We start from the raw sequence: 21268 nt of genomic DNA on the forward strand, positions 1-21268 counted from the left end.
AATAAGTCTCACAATAACACTAACTAACTAACTAACTGATGGAGGCAGCGTTACACCAGCAGCTCCTGTGTTCTGTGAGGTAAAATTACTGTTTTTGTCAATGGAGTCTGGTGTGTTTGAAGAGAGAAAGGTAAAGAGGTGTCTGAAACACGTCCACAGCAGAAGATTACTGTACTTCCTGCTTCCTGTCTGTTTCTACAAAGTGCATCTACGAATTCATTACGTGATCTGTGTTAATAAGGCATGGCAGGAGCAGAGTGACTGTTTACCTGGGAGTCAGCGTGGACTTCATGCGCTGAGACAAGGAGCTGGAGGAGGGAGTTTTGTTGAGCTGGTGCTCCGGAGTGGTCAGAGGTCCCAGCATGCTCACTGCAACAAAACATTCAACAATGAACGACCAGCCGACGAGAACCTCAGAACAACACACGCAGAGTCTCGCCGCGAGCTCGTACTTCTCTCGGGTGTGGCGTAGCAGTTGGCGTTCTCGATGATCAGGTGATCCAAGTTGGGCGGCTCGTTTCCTGCCATCACAAACTGGGCCCAGTAATCCACCGGCAGAGACAGGAGACGCTCCACCACCTGAACAGAGAGGGGGGGGGGGGGGGGGGGGGGGGGTTTCATTGGGTTGCCTCATCCTCTACAGCTGAGTTATGTAAAAGCCCCGAGCAAGATGGGGGGGGGTCATGATATTACTGAAATGTGGTATAATAAAGTAAATCTCTGCTTGCTGTGGTCGGTCCGTCTCTTATTCAGACGGGTTGAAATTATGTTTCTTTGCATTCGTGACGTAATTATTATTATTAAATACAAAGATTTGTTTTATTCTTAATTTAATCCTTTAAAAAAATATTAAATGTCATTTGTACTTCAGTCGTTTCACAATAAACTCTTTTTATGAGATGTAACCTTTGATAGTAAGATAAAATGTTCCTGTCTGACCCTCTGATCTAATTATTTAGAATAACTGAAATTGACAGAATACAAATGTTTTTGAAAATGTAAATTAAAAATTGTATTTTCTTACTATAAAACTGACTTAAATAAATGAAATGTTCTCCACAGCTGCACCACGGTGCAGGACCTTCTTGCAGTCAAACATTGTTTTTAAAGTTTATTTTGGGACTTGCAGCTGGTGAATTTTATGTTTTCTTCACTCGCTGAAGATCTTAATGTGTGTTGATCTCCTTACGCACAAAGGCGTCTCAGGAAACGATACTCCAGCTGTTTCCAAAGTCATCTCATTAATATCTGCCTCAGTGTTTACGTTAGCTGGTTAAATTCACATTAAAAAAGCATTTAACTGACTGGCTCATATTGTGAAGCTGTCACCGGAGACTCGATGGATCCGTCTCCAAGGTTAAAGCTGACAGCAAGAAACAGCAGGCGTCTACAAGGAAAGCACACGCTCACTGTGCGGCCGGGGATCGCTTATACAGACACGTGTAAAGGAACGAGCAGCACGTGAAGAGCTGCACGTGAAGATCTGCACGTGAAGAGCTGCACGTGAAGAGCTGCAAGTGAAGAGCTGCACGTGAAGAGCTGCACGTGAAGAGCTGCAAGTGAAGATCTGCAAGTGAAGAGCTGCAAGTGAAGAGCTGCAAGTGAAGATCTGCAAGTGAAGAGCTGCAAGTGAAGATCTGCAAGTGAAGAGCAGCACGTGAAGAGCTGCAAGTGAAGAGCTGCAAGTGAAGAGCTGCAAGTGAAGATCTGCAAGTGAAGATCTGCAAGTGAAGAGCTGCAAGTGAAGATCTGCAAGTGAAGAGCAGCACGTGAAGAGCTGCAAGTGAAGAGCTGCAAGTGAAGAGCTGCAAGTGAAGAGCTGCAAGTGAAGATCTGCAAGTGAAGAGCAGCACGTGAAGAGCTGCAAGTGAAGAGCTGCAAGTGAAGAGCTGCAAGTGAAGAGCTGCAAGTGAAGATCTGCAAGTGAAGAGCTGCAAGTGAAGAGCTGCACGTGAAGAGCTGCACGTGAAGAGCTGCACGTGAAGAGCTGCAAGTGAAGATCTGCAAGTGAAGAGCTGCAAGTGAAGAGCTGCATGTGAAGAGCAGCACGTGAAGAGCTGCAAGCGAAGAGCTGCAAGCGAAGAGCTGCACGTGAAGATCTGCACGTGGAGAGCAGCACGTGAAGAGCAGCACGTGAAGATCTGCAGCATCACTTGGTGGAGAAAGATGTTTTTAAATATAACTCTGAGGGATCTTTTCTCCTGACCGGCTTCTTTCTCTAAGCAACACGTTTGTTTGGCTACACTGTAAACAAGCACCAGCTGCTGCTCGGTTGCATTTCCAGACCTTTAAAGTTTTACAGTAGAATCACACGACGAGGATCGCTCAGGTCTACCTTGGGCTGTCGTTTGGTGTCCTGCAGGATCGTCATGGGGTCGGGGTTCGGAACGGCATGACCCAGAATAGTTGGACCGAACACTCGAGCCAAGTTACTGATGTCCATCCTCGTGTCCAAACTGTCAGCAACTCTGAAAGATGTCAGAAGATTCATTTCTGTCTCCTTGGTGGATATTAAGTAACAGTCCAAGGAGATTAAAGACAAACATTCTTTTCTTGGACTTCTTTTCCCACAATGGCCCCAATACCCCGCTGGAGTGTTTTAGGATGAGTAAACAGATCGATCGTCTAAAATCAGATAATGAGATGTTTATTGAATTCTTTACTTAAAGCAACTCATTCAAATTCAATTTAGAGGATAAAGCAAGAATAAAAGATGAAGCTCAGTTAGAGAGACTCCTGTGAACGAGCGTAGCAGGAGTATAAATAGCTGCGTACGTCCATGCATCAAGTGGAGAACATTATTAGTTCTAACCTCTGAAGGTGAAGAACTAAGAACGCCAGCGTGTCCCTGTTGGCCTGCGGCAGGTCTCCCACGGTTTGGTACATCAGAGCGATGCTGTTGTCGTCGTCTGAAACCTCTGAGGGGAACCGAGAAAGAACACGTGTCAGCGGAGAACAAGAACTGCAGGTTGTGCAGATTTATTAACAACTTGAAACGTATCCGACTCCAGTAACAAACTAAATACTCAAATAAAAAAGGATCAAACTGGAGGATCAATGTCTTTAGTTTAGTTTCCACCAGCAGAAGCTCAAACGAAACCTTTTAATGGTCCATTAAAAAGTTAGTTATTTTAAAAGTTTGACATTATTTCCCCCCTATGGAGCGCTCGGCATCAGAATACATGCTCATGTTGTTGGAAGCAGTTCCAACACCCCCCCCCCCCCCCACACACACACACACCGGCTGCCTCCATGAAGGTGCGGTTGAGGCGGAAGGTGAGAAGAGGCTCCTTGAGGCTCCTCAGGAAGTCCTTGAGGAGGCCGGTGATGGCGTTGATGTCGTCCACCCTGCTGAGCACGGGAACCGTTTTGCTGCGGAGAAACTTCTCCTTCAGATCCTTCACGGTGCGATCAGAACCGGACAGACGGTAAAGTCCAGCCTGAGGAGAAAGGAAGACACTCGTTCACCGTTTACATAATGACGTCTATAATGGCGTGCCGGCGGTGAAGACGTCGGCCTTCTCTCCAAAGGGATGGAACTACGTGGCGCTCGGCTGGTGATGCTCAAAGCCTTGTTTTTATAGACTCGTGCGACAATTAAAATAGTTGACAAACTGTCGACTGCTTCCAGTCTTTATGCTAAACTGAGCCAATCGTCTCAATCTTTAGAAAGTGAGACCGAAGGAGCAAAAGCATAAACACGACAGATTTAATCTCCCAGGAACTGATGGCGACACGTTCGTTACAGTTCTCTGCAGCAGCTTCAGTGTGAGGCGTTATCATCGTTCACATTACGGGATATCATAAGAGAAGGAAAGTTACATTTAAGACTTTGTGAGAGATTATAGGCAGAAGTGTGAGTAAAGCAGGCTAAAGACTTTCCTTTTTGATAAAGCTTATAGTTAGGGCTGGCTCAGGCTTGCCTTGGATCAGCCCCTAGTTATGCTGCTATAGGCTTAGACTGCCGGGGGACACCTCCCTGCTCTCTTCCTTCTCTCCCTCTCTCTCTATCTGTATGCATCTAGGGTCTAAGGACAGAGGGTCTAAGGACAGAGGGTGTCGTATCCTGTTCAGTCTGTAATATTGGGCTATATAAATAAATTTGATTTGACTGCAAATTAATTAAATTAGAATTACTTTAAGTACATGACACACACATGTACATATATAACAGCAATTAATATATTAGGGTGTGTGTGTGTGTGTTTTAGGTGCAGAGCAGGTTCAGTCTGGACGTAGACACAACAGTAGAGCATTCATTTAAAGATCTATGATCGCATTGAAGACGACTTTAGACTAAATTCCAGACGGTTGAACTGAAAGGAGCCGCAGAGACGTTGCAGCGCTCACCTCATGCAGGCCCCTCTGCTCGATCTCACTGATGCAGTGGACGACCAGAGGAGGAATCATGGGCGACGTGTCGGGGACGTAGTCTGCAAGCACACCCTGGAAACATAATAAACAAATGTCAGCGTGGAGAGAAACGTGTGCACGTATCTGCACATCGAAAGAGAAAACTGTTCTCACACACACCTCTCCGATTTTGACCGGCGTGGCGCCCAGGTTAGGGATGCACGGCAGAGGGCAGCGCTCGCGACACTCGGGGTGCGAGACCACCCTGCAGTCGCGGCACTTCAGGGAAATCTTGCCAAACTTGATCCTCTTTCCACAAGGAACGCACGACTCGGGCTTAATGACCTGAAGATAGTCAACATGTCGGCGGCTCGTGAAGATGCACAGCTCAGAAATCACACACGTAAAGTTTAATTACACTTATTGGCAAAAATAGTAATTCCTCTTAAAGCCAAAAGTAGAATGTGCTTCCTGTCAGATTCAATGGCATTCTTACAGTTTTGGAGACAAAGTCGTGGAGCCGGACCCCCCCGTGGCTCTGGGGAGTGCTGGGTGCAGCTTTCCTCTCTGCCTCAGGGATGCCAGGCTGCTTGAAGACATCGTCAGACTTGACAGACTCAGAGTCCCACTCCATGGCAGCTGACAGGAGACAGAGCATAAATAATCTCCACTGCGGTTATAAGAAGAAGACATGCCGTCAGTCGCTGCTGCTGCTGCACGCTCGCAGGCAAGACGACCGCAAACATCACAAATAATTGGCATACGTCCTCTTGTCTTTACTTCAAAATAAAAGCATGTTTTTAAATGGATTTCATCCCAGATCAACTCAAACGTTTCAAGCCGAGTGACGACATCCTGACAGCGTTAACGTAAAACAGGCTGGGGGGGGGGGGGAAGAGTTATAAAGTGCGTCATAAATAATCTCACAAGTCTTTCTCCGGCTGCGAGTCCAGTAAGGAACCGTCTCAATGGTGGACACTGCCTCCACAGGGCCCCCGTTCGCCGGAACCGTCACCGTCGTCTTCGTCACGAGGGTCTCGTTCCCCTGTCGCAAAATAATAAAAACAATCTGAATAACCAAAGTAACAAACTCTACATCAGGTCCGTCAGGGACCTTCAGCTGTTTGTTGTCAAAGCCGACAACATTTAAATTCTTTCTATATTTTAGGCGATCGTGTCGGAATGTACAGGACGTTTGTGTTTATTACATTTGAAGCTTTAAGATTTGTCGGCATATTTTATGGACTTTATCACCAAAATATATAAATAAACCCTTTGAACACAATCCTGCATTTACATAAAGTGATTATTCTTTTATTAAATCAACTGTTCGGTGTGCAGCCAGCGTGAGAGCAAAGACATGTTTGGATCACAGCGTCTGAAACAATCCTGCGCAGCAGCACTGGAGTCTAATTACACTGAAAGTATAATACTAATTATATCCGTGTATTACCAATTAAGTTTCAAACCATCCGGCCGGGTTGCACGTCACGAAATATCTAAATAATGAAAAGCGAGCCCTACCCGCTCTGAGGTTCTGCCCGCTGATCGAGTCCGCTTGGAGGCGCCCGGAGGACCGTCGATGTGATTTCTCGAGGAGCGCTGAAATTAAAATCAGCAGACATGACATCATGACACATTACATCATGGTGTCATGTGCCATGACATCATGACACCATGACGTCATGACATCATGACACCATGACGTCATGACACATGACACCATGACGTCATCACACATGACGTCATGACACATGACATCATGGTGTCATGTGCCATGACGTCATGGTGTCATGACATCATGACACATTACATCATGGTGTCATGTGCCATGACATGATGTCATGACATCATGACGCCATGACACATGACTCCATGACACATGACGCCATGACACCATGACATCATGACTCCATGACACATGACATCATGACACATTACATCATGGTGTCATGACATCATGACGCCATGACATCATGACACATGACATCATGACATCATGACACATGATGTCATGACATCATGACACATGATGTCATGACATCATGACACATGACGCCATGACATCATGACACATGACGCCATGACATCATGACACATGACGCCATGACATCATGACATCTGACGCCATGACATCATGACGCCATTCTTCCAAACACAAATGTTCAAGCAGAACAAGTTGCGCTCATCTTACCCGTTTCTCTCTTTTCTTGAGGCGCACGGTCCTCACAGTGGAGGAGTCCCAATCCTGTCACAGATTAAGAACATCAGAATCAGATTTTCAAAATAAAATAAGATTATTTTGCTGCATATGATTATTAGACACTGAAAAAGCGAAGTTCTTACAAGAGAGTCGTCCGTTTTGTCGTAGCTGATATCTGACAAGATGGAGGCGGATTCGTCGATCGTCGTCAGTCTGTCAGGAGCAACAGAAAAGATTAACACAGAACTTTTTCCCAAACAGTTTATTTAAACTTTCCAACCAAAAACTTTTTATGTAAATTGTTTTATTTGTCATTTAAAGACAATCTGAAGAGGAGTGCATGTGAACGCTCAGAGTGGGCGAGATAAGAGATATACTTTAATTACTTTTCACTTGGACGTACATCTGTATTTTACCACATGTCTCCGGCAGCAGCCAGGAACGTCTCAACGAGACTGCGGCTATAGAAGAACTATAAAACGTGTCCACGCGATATGTTGTTGCACGTGTGCGTTCGTTACCTCCGGCTGGTGTTCAGGCTGGCTGCTGGCTGGCAGTTTGTGTTCAGGAAGGCGAGAGCCGAGCGCTGCTCTGCACTCAGCTGGATGCTGTTGGAGGATCCCTCGCTGGTCAGGAGGTCCCGGATCAACTGAATCTGACGGTCCTGTGATATATAAACACAAGCGGAGGACAGATGAGAGACGCCTTCAAGGAACAACAGAAGACCAAAACTGTTTTTGGGAAATCCTGCTAAAGATAACGATCGTCTCGAGACCCGTATACTGTAGGTTTTATATCCTTCCTAAAACTTAAGATAAATTACATTTAAGATTTATTTTCATTGAAATTAAAGACCAACTTCACAATTACCAACATTTGAGAAAACATAAATTAATTTGGGTTCGGGACAATTTTGCTCAAATGTTTATTGTAACATAAAACGTTTGTCCAACGTCGCCGCTGACTAGCAGACGCGTCATCTGCAAACTGAACACGTGTTGTTGGTTCCACTGTCCTGACATTTGGTAAATTATTTAAAAAAAACAGATGCCAATTATTTTGAGATTAAATAAATAATAATAATAATAAGCTTTATTTGTGTCGCACATTTCATACAAGAACTGCAGCTCAAAGTGCTTCATGTGATGTTTTACTTCACTTCTATCAGTGTTGATAAATCCTGCGACTGCCGCAGTCATTTGTCCCGACATTGAATCGATCGTAACCTTTGCCACTGAAGACAAAGCCAGGTGTTAGTGTGTGCGTGTCCAGTGGGAAATAACCTTTAATTAGCATAACAACAAACAACAGTCTGCATTTGATCCAACATACCAGCTTCTCGCAGTCAGCCTCAGCCTTTTGTCTGCGCCGGATCTCCACGTCCACTTGGTTGCGGGCATGTTTCAGTTTGACCTCCAGGGATCCCCTCTCCGTCTCTGCCTTGGTGAGCACCTCTTTGCACGAGCCCAGATCCTGCTCGGCCCTCAGCCATCTGCGACGACAGTCATCAAAGTTTAGTGCCATCTGGATGAAGTCTGGGGAAAGAGGATGCACATTAGTAATCTGTCAGGCATTTGAATCTAATGGCGGCATACGTTTTAAATGAAAAGATAGTAAAAGATGAAGCATCAACTACTCACTGGGTTCAATGTTCTCATTGAGAAGGTCGACCTGCGTCCTCAGCTTATCATATAAGCTCTGGAGGCTCAGCACAGCAGTCTGCATGATGACCTATCACTGAAGACCCTTTAAAAGACATTAATACCATGGGTTAGGATTCTAAATACTGGAGCGTTAGATTAGTACGGCTGTTGTTCAATGAAGCTAAACTCAGACATCTGTTTGTGTGTGTGTGTAATCAAGACCAGTGGTGCGTTTGTGTTCACCAGGAAAAGCGTGTTCTTGTGTGTGTTTAAGGTTCTCAGAGAATACACTCAAGGCAAAATACTTTCTGCGTTCTTAACTGAATTATCCATCACTGATGAAGGGAAACAGAAGAAAATGGAGACTTTTTGATGCAGGATATTACTCATTTTAAATGTTTTAAAATTGTATTAGGCCTATTGTCCAGTGGGTTTTATGTTCCCTTCTTATGTTATGTATTTTATCCTATTATTTAATTTAATTTAATTCGAGTTATAATAAAGTGTTTCATACTACATTAATTTGTCATTCTATCCCTGGTTTTATGTTCATTTAATATCTATTTTCCCTTGCTGTGAAGTACTTTGTACTGCATTTCTTTTATGAAAGATGCATCACAATTAAAGTGTATTATTACATTTAAATTCATAGGATAACAGGTTATGGTTTTATATAAATTGGGCAGGCTGGTGTAACGTTATGGCTGTTTTTAATGTCGCTAATTAGGACATCTGCTCAATATGAAGAGGAAACGGGAATTATCCTCAAACATAATGGAAATTAAAACAGTGCATCAACATATGAATTAGTGCCGAACCTATCTTAAGTTATTCCTCATTTGGTTCAGCTGTTTTCTTTTGTTTCTGTTCTCACTAACGATAATTCAGTAGCGTTACCTTCGCGTTAAACACTTTAAGCTAGCTCAACGGAAAAACAACACGGCGGCTATTTTATCTCCCATGTTAGAAAGTATTATATTATACTATACTATTATACTAGCAAAAGCCACTTACCGTTTCGCTAAAGGAGAAATGTGGGACAGAATATCCTTTCGGTGATGTTTATCTCTCTACTTTCTTCTGTTATGTTTAGCGACGACCTTATAACCGTGTCCGCATCCTGTCGCAGCCACACTCAGCGACAATGCGCGCGTTGCATTTCAAATTTCGCCGCTAGCCAATAAGCGATGACCACTACGATGACTTCCGAGTGCGTGTTTTTCAAAATAAAAGCACAGTAACGGTCGTTCGTCGCAACAATTCCACCACAAAAAGGCACAAAGGAATGTTGAATGTCGTTTTGTTTTTAATATATCATGTTATCAATTAGCTAACAGTCAAAAAACAAACAACAGAGAGTCAAAAAGCAGGAATGAATAAAACATTTAAAAGTTGGACTTCCGGTCACAACTTTTAAAATATATCCCTGGCAGCAGGCAGCAGCTGGAGAAGAAACGGTTCTTTCTTGGGGGGTGAGTGGAAAAATAACGACTACAGGAAGTTTAGCTCACAATGTGAGTATTATGCGGCTTGGGGGTAATGCCCTTAATCTGTAGCACTGAAGCAGCACCGAAAAACTTTATTTATTATCACCATCATATCAGGACAATCCATTCAAACACCACCAAATGCAAACTCTCATTTCCTAAAACGCACATAAATATATAAAAACACAGAATTATTGTTTGACTAAATTAACATAGAAATCTAAAAAGATACACAAAGTAAGGAACATCAGATTTGCAGGATGCTGTACATACAGGGATGTTACTGTGTAGATGTTTATAAGTGTGGACTACAGAAGACTGTGTAGGGCACACTGATGGGCATCCTATAATAATCTAAACTAAACCATATATTTGGTATTTGTATATATAATAATATGTTTACTTTGACTCCAGTGATCCTTATTTGAACAATTTATTTCATAAAATAAAGACCATTGTGTCCAGATGTGGGTAAACATATGCTTATTATTAAACGTTTAAGTTAAGTTCAAATATATGCAGCATGTCTCTTAAAGTTTAGAAATGTAAGCACTGCAGCATTGCTCCTGAATAATATACGAAAGTATATTATTGTGTTATTGCATACAATAATATATGAAGTAGGCTTTATTATCTTTTACACACACTACTAGATACGTTACATAACATTACTTCTACATACAACACTTGTGCATATTTGTCATAATATTTTTGAATTCCCTTCATTTTTTGCAGTACATTGTATTTTTATTTGCTCTTAATATATGTATGTTATGCACCAAACAGCAAGGCGACTGAATGACTTGGTAATGAACCTCGTTCTGCTTCTGATGATGGGTTTATAATTATGATGTTATTGCACTATAGCACTTGTGGATGAAACTGTATGTTAATCTTTTACTAAATATTTTGCTTGTTAATAATTACTCCATTTGTATTGTCTGTAGTAATGCTGAAACTCCTGACCTGCCAAGATGATTAATTTCTGAGCCAATCAATAGCCGAATGCAGAATGGGAATAGGCGAATGGGTGAAGGGGGGGGGGGGGGGGGGGGGGGAGAGAGAGAGAGAGAGGACAAACTTGCAAGAAGCAGAGCATGCAGAAAAAGCTCTGCAAGACATCAGTGCAGCAGCTGCTCGGCGGGGTTTGAAGCGACACAGGCGGCGGAGCTTGTTGCGGATTGCAATGATTGCCACAACTCAACAAAACATGACCACGGAGCTGGTATGTGTGTGTGTGTGTTTTAATTGCTTTATCCCTACTTTTTCTGCAGATGCAGAGCAGTGAGTGTGTGCATGCATGCGCGCAGTCGGGACTTCCTCACAATACGATGATTATCGATTTTTAAGCCATTTCGCCCGTTCAGAGATTCCGTCCATCTCCATCTCCTGGACTCCTGGACTCTGTGCACTGCGGTGCTGTGTTAACTCGACGTCCAGTGCTTCTCACTCTTATGGTCCTTTGGTCCCATGCAGACCTTTATACGTAATATCTGCATCAATGTCCTTTTGTCTCTCTCTCAGTATAATCAGAAATAAAAACGTGTCCATGCAGACAAATGTCCTGGACACGCACCGTGACGAGGAGCCTGTAGGATGAATGATCCTTCTGCTGTGTGAAGGTGCATTGAACAAAGACAACGAATGCTCTGTTTGTTTTTGCTCACACTTTTCACACTCGTTACTGATGATGACACATGATGCATTCAGTGAAATATCCTTAATGTCAATTATTATGAACTGCACGTCTGCTCCACTTTCTTCTGGTTCATGATCTGCTGTCAGAAGCAACTCGTGCAACTTCGTTCATGTGATATGACAGATGGTGTTTGAGGCTTGCAGATACAACAGCACTTTGATTTAAATGTGACTAATATCTATGCATTGTTTCCTTCTTTGGATAAAACTTTCCCTTTTATGCTGCATCAGTCCAAACACTTGTAGTCTCACAGTGCTGCTGTGCAACAACTCAAACCTTTGCCAAGTCAACTCATCTCATCACACTGTCATTGTTCTTGGGAAAGCTTCATCACGATTAGTGCACGGCTGCCCTGGTGGAGGAAGTGTGTGAGAGACTGGAGGAGCAGCTTCATGTTGTGTAATTGATATGCAATATGATGGTGAGGTTTGACATTAAGTGGCGCACTAACCTTTAGTTTCTTTTACTTTGCATGTTGTGATTACATCTTTGTGATGAAGCGTCTGTGTGATAATCCTGCAGCATTATCGTCTCCTCCAGAGGGCCACACAGGCTGCAGGGCTTAAACACAATCCATCACCCGCACATGTCGCAGCGTTTCATGTGCTTTAATTAAAGCAATGAATGAGGCTAACCAGGGTTACAGATGTCATGTTGGTGAGATGCAATGATTCTGGCGGATAATGTGCGTTGGCACGGTGATATCGGCAAGTCATCGGCAGATAAAGACAGATATGAACATTTCCTCGGATATGTTGCATAAAAATAAATATTGCATGTTTTACTTAAGTTGGATTCTTATTTTTCCCAGTGAGTGTGAACATTTTGAAAGTATGTCATGTCTGCAGCTGCCAGTGGGCCATCATAATAACAGCAGAAGTAAGATGTTATAAGCAATAAGGTGGGAAAGATATGTGCATATGTTGCCATCGGCCACAGAGGTTGGAAAATATCGGCTTATTGGATTTCCACAATTGTGCGTCCGTATGTGTCCCAACAATGAAACAGTGGCAGCAAAGAGTACATCACGAGTTCATGGCAGACAAACATAATGCTTTGCTTCTGCTTCAGTTCATCCCTCGCATTAGAGACGAATAAAAGTGGTTTAATTAGTTTTTTTCAAAGGCGATTTTCCCATTCACGCTCAACACTGATGAGACATTAAGACACACAGTGTTGTTCCTGGAGTACCTCTGTACAGTGAAAACGACGTCCTCCTCCTCATACTTCACTGTCACACTCAGCTCTCCACGCGTCGTACCGATGCGTCTTGTTTCCTGAAGGCAGGAACCTGTGAGTGGCTGGCCATGCTGAGGGAAAGATCCCTCACACAGGACCCTTTGTCATGTTCCTATAGTGATGGGAGCATGGGAAGAATAAGACTTGCAGCACTTGAGGATAAAGCGAGCTTCCCTTTCACAGGAGCTTGTGCTGCATTGTGTGGCAGAAACTGTGCCCAGTTAGTCCCGTGTGGTGTGTATACCACCTACTGTTGTTTTGTTTCATATATAAACACACAAAGGGCGAAACGGTGGCGCAGTAAGTAGGAGCGCAGACATTCCTCTGGATGAGATGAAAGATATGAATCAATACTGAGCTGCCTCATTACTACATTGGTTTCCATTTATCACGGCCACACTGAAGTTAAAGCCTGCTCCAATCATGACCTTCACTTTAAACGAGGCAGCGAGAGGTATTGACAAGGTAATACATACATGGGTTACTTGTTAATCCACAGCTTCCCCTTGTGTGCAATTACAGCAAGGAAGGAGCATGGAGGTTATATTGATATTTATGGTGGTGGTTCTTTTCATTGATGTGTCTGCCAAAGTCACGTTAGTAATAAACATCATCGCCCAGTGTTAAAGGGGGCTTCAGATGGATCCAGAAGCAGAATCCCCGAACAGCCTGCACTGCTCCCTCATCCCTCTGCATGTGATTTATAGTCGGATTCTTCGTGCCTCAAAGACAGAGAAGAAGAAGTTAAGGAGGTCTCCAGAGCCTCATTTAGGAATTCAAGGCACCGCCTGGATTCTGCACAACCTAGTTGTGTTGCACGCTGTGCAGATTGAGTAATTGTGTTTTAAGTGGGGCTTACTTCTTCTTCTTCTTCTTCTTCTCTTGAAGTGTGCAAACTCAATCAATACAGTTGGAATTGTTTGATTTTGTGTGCAGTGAGAAAAAGAAGCCAGTTATCTGTGTGTGTGTGCAGTTTGATGAACGCCTCCAGTCCTACGAGTGTGCTGACAGGTCAGAATAGGTCTGGCTGTTGCACATGGAGGTGGAGAGTTCGGTGTCTTGCATGGGGGGGGCACACAACACAAGTATTTTGATAATCGATTAATCGTTAAAGACGGCAGAAAATGCTGTTTTCTAAATCAATCTAATTGTGAATATTCAGGCTGATATAAGATTCACGTGACATCTCTGCAGCATCACTTTATTCAGAGTAATATTTTAAATATTATAAACATATAAACAAATATTGCTTCTTCTGCAAAGGCTTCTCAAATATGGAGATGTGCTGCTGTTTTCTGCAGAAACCTTAAACACTCTGCAGATTACAGTGTCAGCTGCAGCCCTGTGGAGGTGTCGTACTTCACCAGGAACATTGTTCAGCAGAGCGTCTTCCCAAAAGTCTCCTTTATGGCTGTATTACCACTATTAATTATTTCCCTCTGGACCTTGTACAACTGTACACCTTATCGATTCTCTCATTTGGTTGAGTGAAAATCCCGAGCTCCTCGTCTCTAATGCAGTTCTGCATGGTTTGCTAAACCTCTCAGGGGGAATCCTTCAAGAGAGTTATCTGTTAACAAAACCGCGTTTGATTTGCATTCTCGCACCCTTTGGTGTTTGACTGACACTTCATCTGTGTGCGCTCACAGGCTGAATGTACCACATGGCTCACTTCAGGAAGGTCTGTGTGTGATTCATACTTGATCCGGCTGAGCAGGAAACCTGAGAGAGATACTGCTTGTCCATCAGGCTGTTGACGGACACATGCAGCCCAGCTCGTCGTGTGTTCACCTGCAGTGAGATCCCTCGTGCATCGCGATCGGAGACGAGCGGCTTCGCCAATCTGGGGAATCTTCTGTGCCTCATTTGCAAGCGTGACAAAATTCCCTTTATTTGCCCCAATTGTTGGGATTATCCCGGTCTGTCGCAACAGCGCTGCGACCTTAATTGGAAGTGTGGTCTAATGTCTGGAGTCAGGGGAACAATAGGAGCTGTGCATCACATTAGGAGGATGTTTCAGCGCTCACGGTGCACATAGTCATTAGATGGAGGACATGGAAATGAAAATACTCTGTGATGGAATCAGTCACATGGAGGAATTTAATTTAAAATTCCCTTTCTGCTGTGAGATCCTGGAAACAGAATTTATTTATATGTTGTATCATATGAAACCTGGAGACTTAACTAACTATTACTTTTCATGGATTGTAATCGTAAGCAACCAATAGTTTGTTACGTCGAACGCACAATATGCAATTTTCTGCCACTAGGGGTCTCCTGCTGCAGCAGTGCATCATGGGAGTTCTCCTCTCCTCTGATTCAAAGGTTAAACATCAGAGTTTCTCCTGCACGCTGTTCGGCTGCTGCTAACGTTTGTCAACTTGTTTCTGTGAGAACTTAAGATCCAGACGTTCAGGACTAAAATCCTTCAACCTTCAAATATAGAGTTAAAAACACCAGGATGTAGAAAGTGTTAAAAAGTGATAAAAATCAGTTTATGAAGCTTCTGCAGACAAACACAACGCTGACACTGCTCAAAGGGGAGACGACGCCATGACAGGAGAGAGAGGAAACGTTACCTTCAGGAACATTACACATGTCTCTGTCTCACTACATATACAACACAGGACTGATGACACCATGACAGGAGAGAGAGGAAACGTTACCTTCAGGAACATTACACATTTCTCACTACATATACAACACAGGACTGATGACACCATGACAGGAGAGAGAGGAAACGTTACCTTCAGGAACATTACACATGTCTCTGTCTCACTACATATACAACACAGGACTGATGACACCATGACAGGAGAGAGAGGAAACGTTACCTTCAGGGACATTACACATGTCTCTGTCTCACTACATATACAACACAGGACTGATGACACCATGACAGGAGAGAGAGAAAACGTTACCTTCAGGAACATTACACATGTCTCTGTCTCACTACATATACAACACAGGACTGATGACACCATGACAGGAGAGAGGAAACGTTACCTTCAGGAACATTACACATGTCTCTGTCTCACTACATATACAACACAGGACTGATGACACCATGACAGGAGAGAGAGGAAACGTTACCTTCAGGGACATTACACATGTCTCTGTCTCACTACATATACAACACAGGACTGATGACACCATGACAGGAGAGAGAGGAAACGTTGCCTTCAGGGACATTACACATGTCTCTGTCTCACTACATATACAACACAGGACTGATGACACCATGACAGGTGAGAGAGGAAACGTTACCTTCAGGGACATTACACATGTCTCTGTCTCACTACATATACAACACAGGACTGATGACACCATGACAGGAGAGAGAGGAAACGTTACCTTCAGGGACATTACACATTTCTCTGTCTCACTACATATACAACACAGGACTGATGACACCATGACAGGAGAGAGAGGAAATGTTACCTTCAGGGACATTACACATGTCTCTGTCTCACTACATATACAACACAGGACTGATGACACCATGACAGGTGAGAGAGGAAACGTTACCTTCAGGAACATTACACATGTCTCTGTCTCACTACATATACAACACAGGACTGATGACACCATGACAGGAGAGAGGAAACGTTACCTTCAGGGACATTACACATGTCTCTGTCTCACTACATATACAACACAGGACTGATAACACCATGACAGGAGAGAGGAAACGTTACCTTCAGGGACATTACACATGTCTCTGTCTCACTACATATACAACACAGGACTGATGACACCATGACAGGAGAGAGGAAACGTTACCTTCAGGGACATTACACATTTCTCTGTCTCACTACATATACAACACAGGACTGATGACACCATGACAGGAGAGAGAGGAAATGTTACCTTCAGGGACATTACACATGTCTCTGTCTCACTACATATACAACACAGGACTGATGACACCATGACAGGAGAGAGGAAACGTTACCTTCAGGGACATTACACATGTCTCTGTCTCACTACATATACAACACAGGACTGATGACACCATGACAGGAGAGAGGAAACGTTACCTTCAGGAACATTACACATGTCTCTGTCTCACTACATATACAACACAGGACTGATTACACCATGACAGGAGAGAGAGGAAACGTTACCTTCAGGGACATTACACATGTCTCTGGAACACTAAACTAAATACATAACATAAGTCTCGTCATTTTAATGCAGAAATGTTACCTTTAAGCGTTATTCAGTTCTCAATGTGCTGGAGATGCAGTATTGACTGTATACGCCTTCAGTCTGCTGTAGGTTTCTTTATCTGATGGAGGGAAAATGGTGTCTCACTGGAGATTGTGTACAGGAGAGTGAGACGGACAGTGTTAGAGAGGCCGGTAGATTCTCAGCCGTGGAGATCAATCATCTTGCTCTGGCCTCCACCGAGAGTTCAAACATTATTTAGAAGTCGTCCCTGCAGGCGCAACTGGTAGGGGTTTTAATTCGAACATGCTATGATACTGCAGCCAAGGACATCTATTAAAGATGAGACCTTGGCAGGAGTCCTGGAAACCCGTCGAGTGAAAGCGGACCTCGTTTGTCTTCCAGTCACCTAAAGCTGATTTTTTACAATAAGAGGTGATGAGATGAATTCTTTAAAGGTTCAGTGTGTAAGATCTGGCAGAATTTAAACTTAAAGCATGAACTAACATCAGCAGAGAGTGAAGAGGTCACAGTGTTGACGTTAAACACGTCTGTGTGTTGCAGAGATATCTCCTGACGATAGCATGCTAACAGCTAGCTGCGCTGCGTCCAGGCTGTAATACCACGTGTTTCTCTAGAGGTGATAGTGAGTCAGTGTAGCTGCAGTCTGCTCAGTACAGAGAGAAGAAGAAGAAGAACAGCTGCTGACTGGAGATATTACAGCCACTTTGGATTTAGTCCAATAAACAAACTGTTAACATCGGTGTAGTAAACACAGATGATCAACGAGAAGATCATCAGACTGAGTTTCAGCAGTTTGCAATAAATATACCAAACTACAACTACAACTAAAATCGTTCGTTTGGACTCAGTGCTCCCTATTTCTCTGGCGCAGGTGGTTCGGAACGACACATCGAACCTTTTTAAAGTGATTTTTTAAAAGTGTATTGAGTTTTATCTCAACACTGAGGCATTAAGAAACCTCTCTGCTTCTGGTGCATTGACCTTTACTTTACAGTTCCTGCAGAATTCTCCATGCTTCACTTTTCTGAAATGGGTTTTCAAGACATTTTGACTCCAGTTATTTAAGTGCATTCTCAGTTTTCAGCACTTTAATGAACCAGCCACTTTAGATCAGACGGTTAAAGGAGGTGAAGAAGTGTATGTTTGTGGAGAGAAAGTGTCTATAGAACAGACTCGTGGACAGCAGGCTCACCCAGGGAGCGTGGAGGAGCAGCAATCTGTTGGCCAGTGAGAGCCAAGATGACCTGCTTCCGTTGCGGCTCCCCGACAGGCCTGCAGGAAGGTGATTGGGACAGGTGCACGGAGGTTTAAAGAGAACTGGAAACAGCCTTCGAGCCGGAGCCCCGTGTATTCTTATGGAAGTTGCTCAGTGCTGAATGAAGCCAACAAAGTTTGGATATTCTGATGATCAAAGTAAGTCTTTGGAGAAATTGGTTTCAAAGTGCGGCGCTCTTCCTGATGTCTTGGACAGACGAGACCTCGTGTACGCTCGTGTGAAGCACCGTGGGGCATTCGCACTTTAGGACATGTATATGTGAAATTAATATTATAATAATAATTATGGAGCCAAGGGAGGTTAAGATTAAAGTCCTAAATATACGAGAAAAGTGTTACATTTATGAGAAAATAACTTGACTTAAGTATCGTGATAATATCGTAGCGTCCGGTTCACTTCCATGCTGCGTGAGTGAAAGGACCAAAGCCACATTTGCATCTTCCCCCGTGTGAACATGCCCACGCACAATGTTCTTTGCAAATGGTAGCAAATGTTTTTTCCATCCCTTCGTTCACACAGTATGGAAGTGATCCAGAGGAGAATGTGTGAACATACCAATATACGTGGTGATGCCACTTTTGGCTCGTGGGGACACGATGACGAGTATTATCCAGGCTTTAGCCAAAGTGGTGAGCAGCCATAATGGAAGTTAGATGTTATAGCTGCGCTGTGATTGAACTCTCGCGCTCCGGCAGTGCCAGCCGCTCCCTGTGAAGCAGCGCGCGACGGCGTGCGATTTGTGTTTAATTGTAACTGATTGGCTGCCGCGGCCGGCTCGCTCCGTCAGTTCCCTCATCTCGTACACGAGGACGGAAACGTTTGGCTCTCCTGAAGCTTTGTCTAGAATTTATTCAGTCCCATCTTCTGCTCATCTCTACGGCCTCGTTCACAGCTTCAGCTGATGGATGAATCCTGATCCACGACAGCAGAGCAATGAAGGAGCAGCTTTCTGCATTCAGATACTTTACTGCAGTAAAAGTACTAATATCACAAATGTACTTAAAGTAAAGTACTGATGGTGTAGTAAATGTACTTAAAGTACTTAAAGTAAAGTACTGATTGTGCAGTAAATGTACTTAAAGTACTTAAAGTAAAAGTACTGATTGTACAGTAAATGTAGTTAAAGTAAAAGTACTGATTGTACAGTAAATGTAGTTAAAGTACTTAAAGTAAAAGTACTGATTGTACAGTAAATGTAGTTAAAGTACTTAAAGTACTGATTATGTAGTGAATGTAGTTAAAGTACTTAAAGTAAAAGTACTGATTGTACAGTAAATGTAGTAAAAGTACTTAAAGTAAAGTACTGATTGTGCAGTAAATGTAGTTAAAGTACTTAAAGTAAAAGTACTGCTTGTGTAGTAAATGTAGTTACAGTACTTAAAGTAAAAGTACTGATTGTGTAGTAAATGTAGTTAAAGTACTTAAAGTAAAGTACTGATTGTGTAGTAAATGTAGTTAAAGTACTTAAAGTAAAAGTACTGATTGTACAGTAAATGTAGTTAAAGTACTTAAAGTAAAAGTACTGATTGTGTAGTAAATGTAGTTAAAGTACTTAAAGTAAAAGTACTGATTGTACAGTAAATGTAGTTAAAGTACTTAAAGTAAAGTACTGATTGTGTAGTAAATGTAGTTAAAGTACTTAAAGTAAAAGTACTGATTGTACAGTAAATGTAGTTAAAGTACTTAAAGTAAAGTACTGATTGTACAGTAAATGTAGTTAAAGTACTTAAAGTAAAAGTACTGATTGTGTAGTAAATGTAGTTAAAGTACTTAAAGTAAAAGTACTGATTGTACAGTAAATGTAGTTAAAGTACTTAAAGTAAAAGTACTGATTGTGTAGTAAATGTAGTTAAAGTACTTAAAGTAAAAGTACTGATTGTACAGTAAATGTAGTTAAAGTACTTAAAGTAAAAGTACTGATTGTACAGTAAATGTAGTTAAAGTACTTAAAGTAAAAGTACTGATTGTGTAGTAAATGTAGTTAAAGTACTTAAAGTAAAGTACTGATTGTGTAGTAAATGTAGTTAAAGTACTTAAAGTAAAAGTACTGATTGTGTAGTAACTGTAGTTAAAGTACTTAAAGTAAAGTACTTATTGTGTAGTAAATGTAGTTAAAGTACTTAAAGTAAAAGTACATATTGTGTAGTAAATGTAGTTAAAGTACTTAAAGTACTGATTGTGTAGTAAATGTAGTTAAAGTACTTAAAGTACTGATTGTGTAGTAAATGTAGTTAAAGAACTTAAAGTAAAGTACTGATTGTGTAGTAAATGTAGTTAAAGAACTTAAAGTAAAGTACTGATTGTGCAGTAAATGTAGTTAAAGTACTTAAAGTACTGATTGTGTAGTAAATGTAGTTAAAGTACTTAAAGTAAAAGTACTGATTGTGTAGTAAATGTAGTTAAAGTACTTAAAGTAAAAGTACTGATTGTACAGTAAATGTAGTTAAAGTACTTAAAGTAAAAGTACTGATTGTGTAGTAAATGTAGTTAAAGTACTTAAAGTAAAAGTACTGATTGTACAGTAAATGTTGTTAAAGTACTTCAAGTAAAAGTACTGATTGTGCAGTAAATGTAGTTAAAGTACTTAAAGTAAAAGTACTGATTGTGCAGTAAATGTAGTTAAAGTACTTAAAGTAGTGATTGTGTAGTAAATGTAGTTAAAGTACTTAAAGTAGTGATTGTGTAGTAAATGTAGTTAAAGTACTTAAAGTAAAAGTACTGATTGTGCAGTAAATGTAGTTAAAGTACTTAAAGTAGTGATTGTGCAGTAAATGTAGTTAAAGTACTTAAAGTAGTGATTGTGTAGTAAATGTAGTTAAAGTACTTAAAGTAAAGTACTGATTGTGTAGTAAATGTACTTAAAGTACTTAAAGTAAAGTACTGATTGTGTAGTAAATGTAGTAAAAGTACTTAAAGTAAAAGTACTGATTGTGCAGTAAATGTAGTTAAAGTACTTAAAGTAAAGTACTGATTGTGTAGTAAATGTACTTAAAGTACTTAAAGTAAAGTACTGATTGTACAGTAAATGTTGTTAAAGTACTTAAAGTAAAAGTACTGATTGTGCAGTAAATGTAGTTAAAGTACTTAAAGTAAAGTACTGATTGTGTAGTAAATGTAGTTAAAGTACTTAAAGTAAAAGTACTGATTGTACAGTAAATGTAGTTAAAGTACTTA

At 41.8% G+C, this 21268-nt stretch overlaps 2 protein-coding genes across 2 annotated transcripts in view; one reads left to right on the top strand and one right to left on the bottom strand.

The window, feature by feature from the left end:
• racgap1 (Rac GTPase activating protein 1) overlaps positions 1–9358 on the bottom strand; it is a 10706-nt gene extending 1348 nt beyond the window's left edge. Inside the window, exons 1-16 of the mRNA XM_029426469.1 lie at positions 9214–9358; positions 8197–8302; positions 7889–8091; positions 7078–7220; positions 6700–6769; positions 6548–6601; positions 5878–5955; positions 5281–5398; positions 4850–4992; positions 4534–4698; positions 4351–4446; positions 3242–3440; positions 2813–2918; positions 2336–2468; positions 453–579; positions 270–369 (exon numbers count right to left, since the gene is read on the bottom strand). Of these exons, the coding sequence (XP_029282329.1) occupies positions 270–369; positions 453–579; positions 2336–2468; positions 2813–2918; positions 3242–3440; positions 4351–4446; positions 4534–4698; positions 4850–4992; positions 5281–5398; positions 5878–5955; positions 6548–6601; positions 6700–6769; positions 7078–7220; positions 7889–8091; positions 8197–8281 (1820 nt within the window). The 5' untranslated portion in view covers positions 8282–8302; positions 9214–9358. The remainder of the gene's footprint in view (positions 1–269; positions 370–452; positions 580–2335; positions 2469–2812; positions 2919–3241; positions 3441–4350; positions 4447–4533; positions 4699–4849; positions 4993–5280; positions 5399–5877; positions 5956–6547; positions 6602–6699; positions 6770–7077; positions 7221–7888; positions 8092–8196; positions 8303–9213) is intronic.
• Positions 9359–10840: 1482 nt separating this feature from the next.
• The window catches only part of LOC115004803 (inactive dipeptidyl peptidase 10), a 40786-nt gene continuing 30358 nt past the window's right edge, over positions 10841–21268 (top strand). The window contains 1 exon segment of the mRNA XM_029426485.1: positions 10841–10911. Coding sequence (XP_029282345.1) covers positions 10873–10911 — 39 coding nt within the window. The 5' untranslated portion in view covers positions 10841–10872.

The sequence above is a fragment of the Cottoperca gobio genome, unplaced genomic scaffold, assembly GCF_900634415.1.
Source record: "Cottoperca gobio unplaced genomic scaffold, fCotGob3.1 fCotGob3_189arrow_ctg1, whole genome shotgun sequence".
NCBI lineage: Eukaryota > Metazoa > Chordata > Actinopteri > Perciformes > Bovichtidae > Cottoperca > Cottoperca gobio.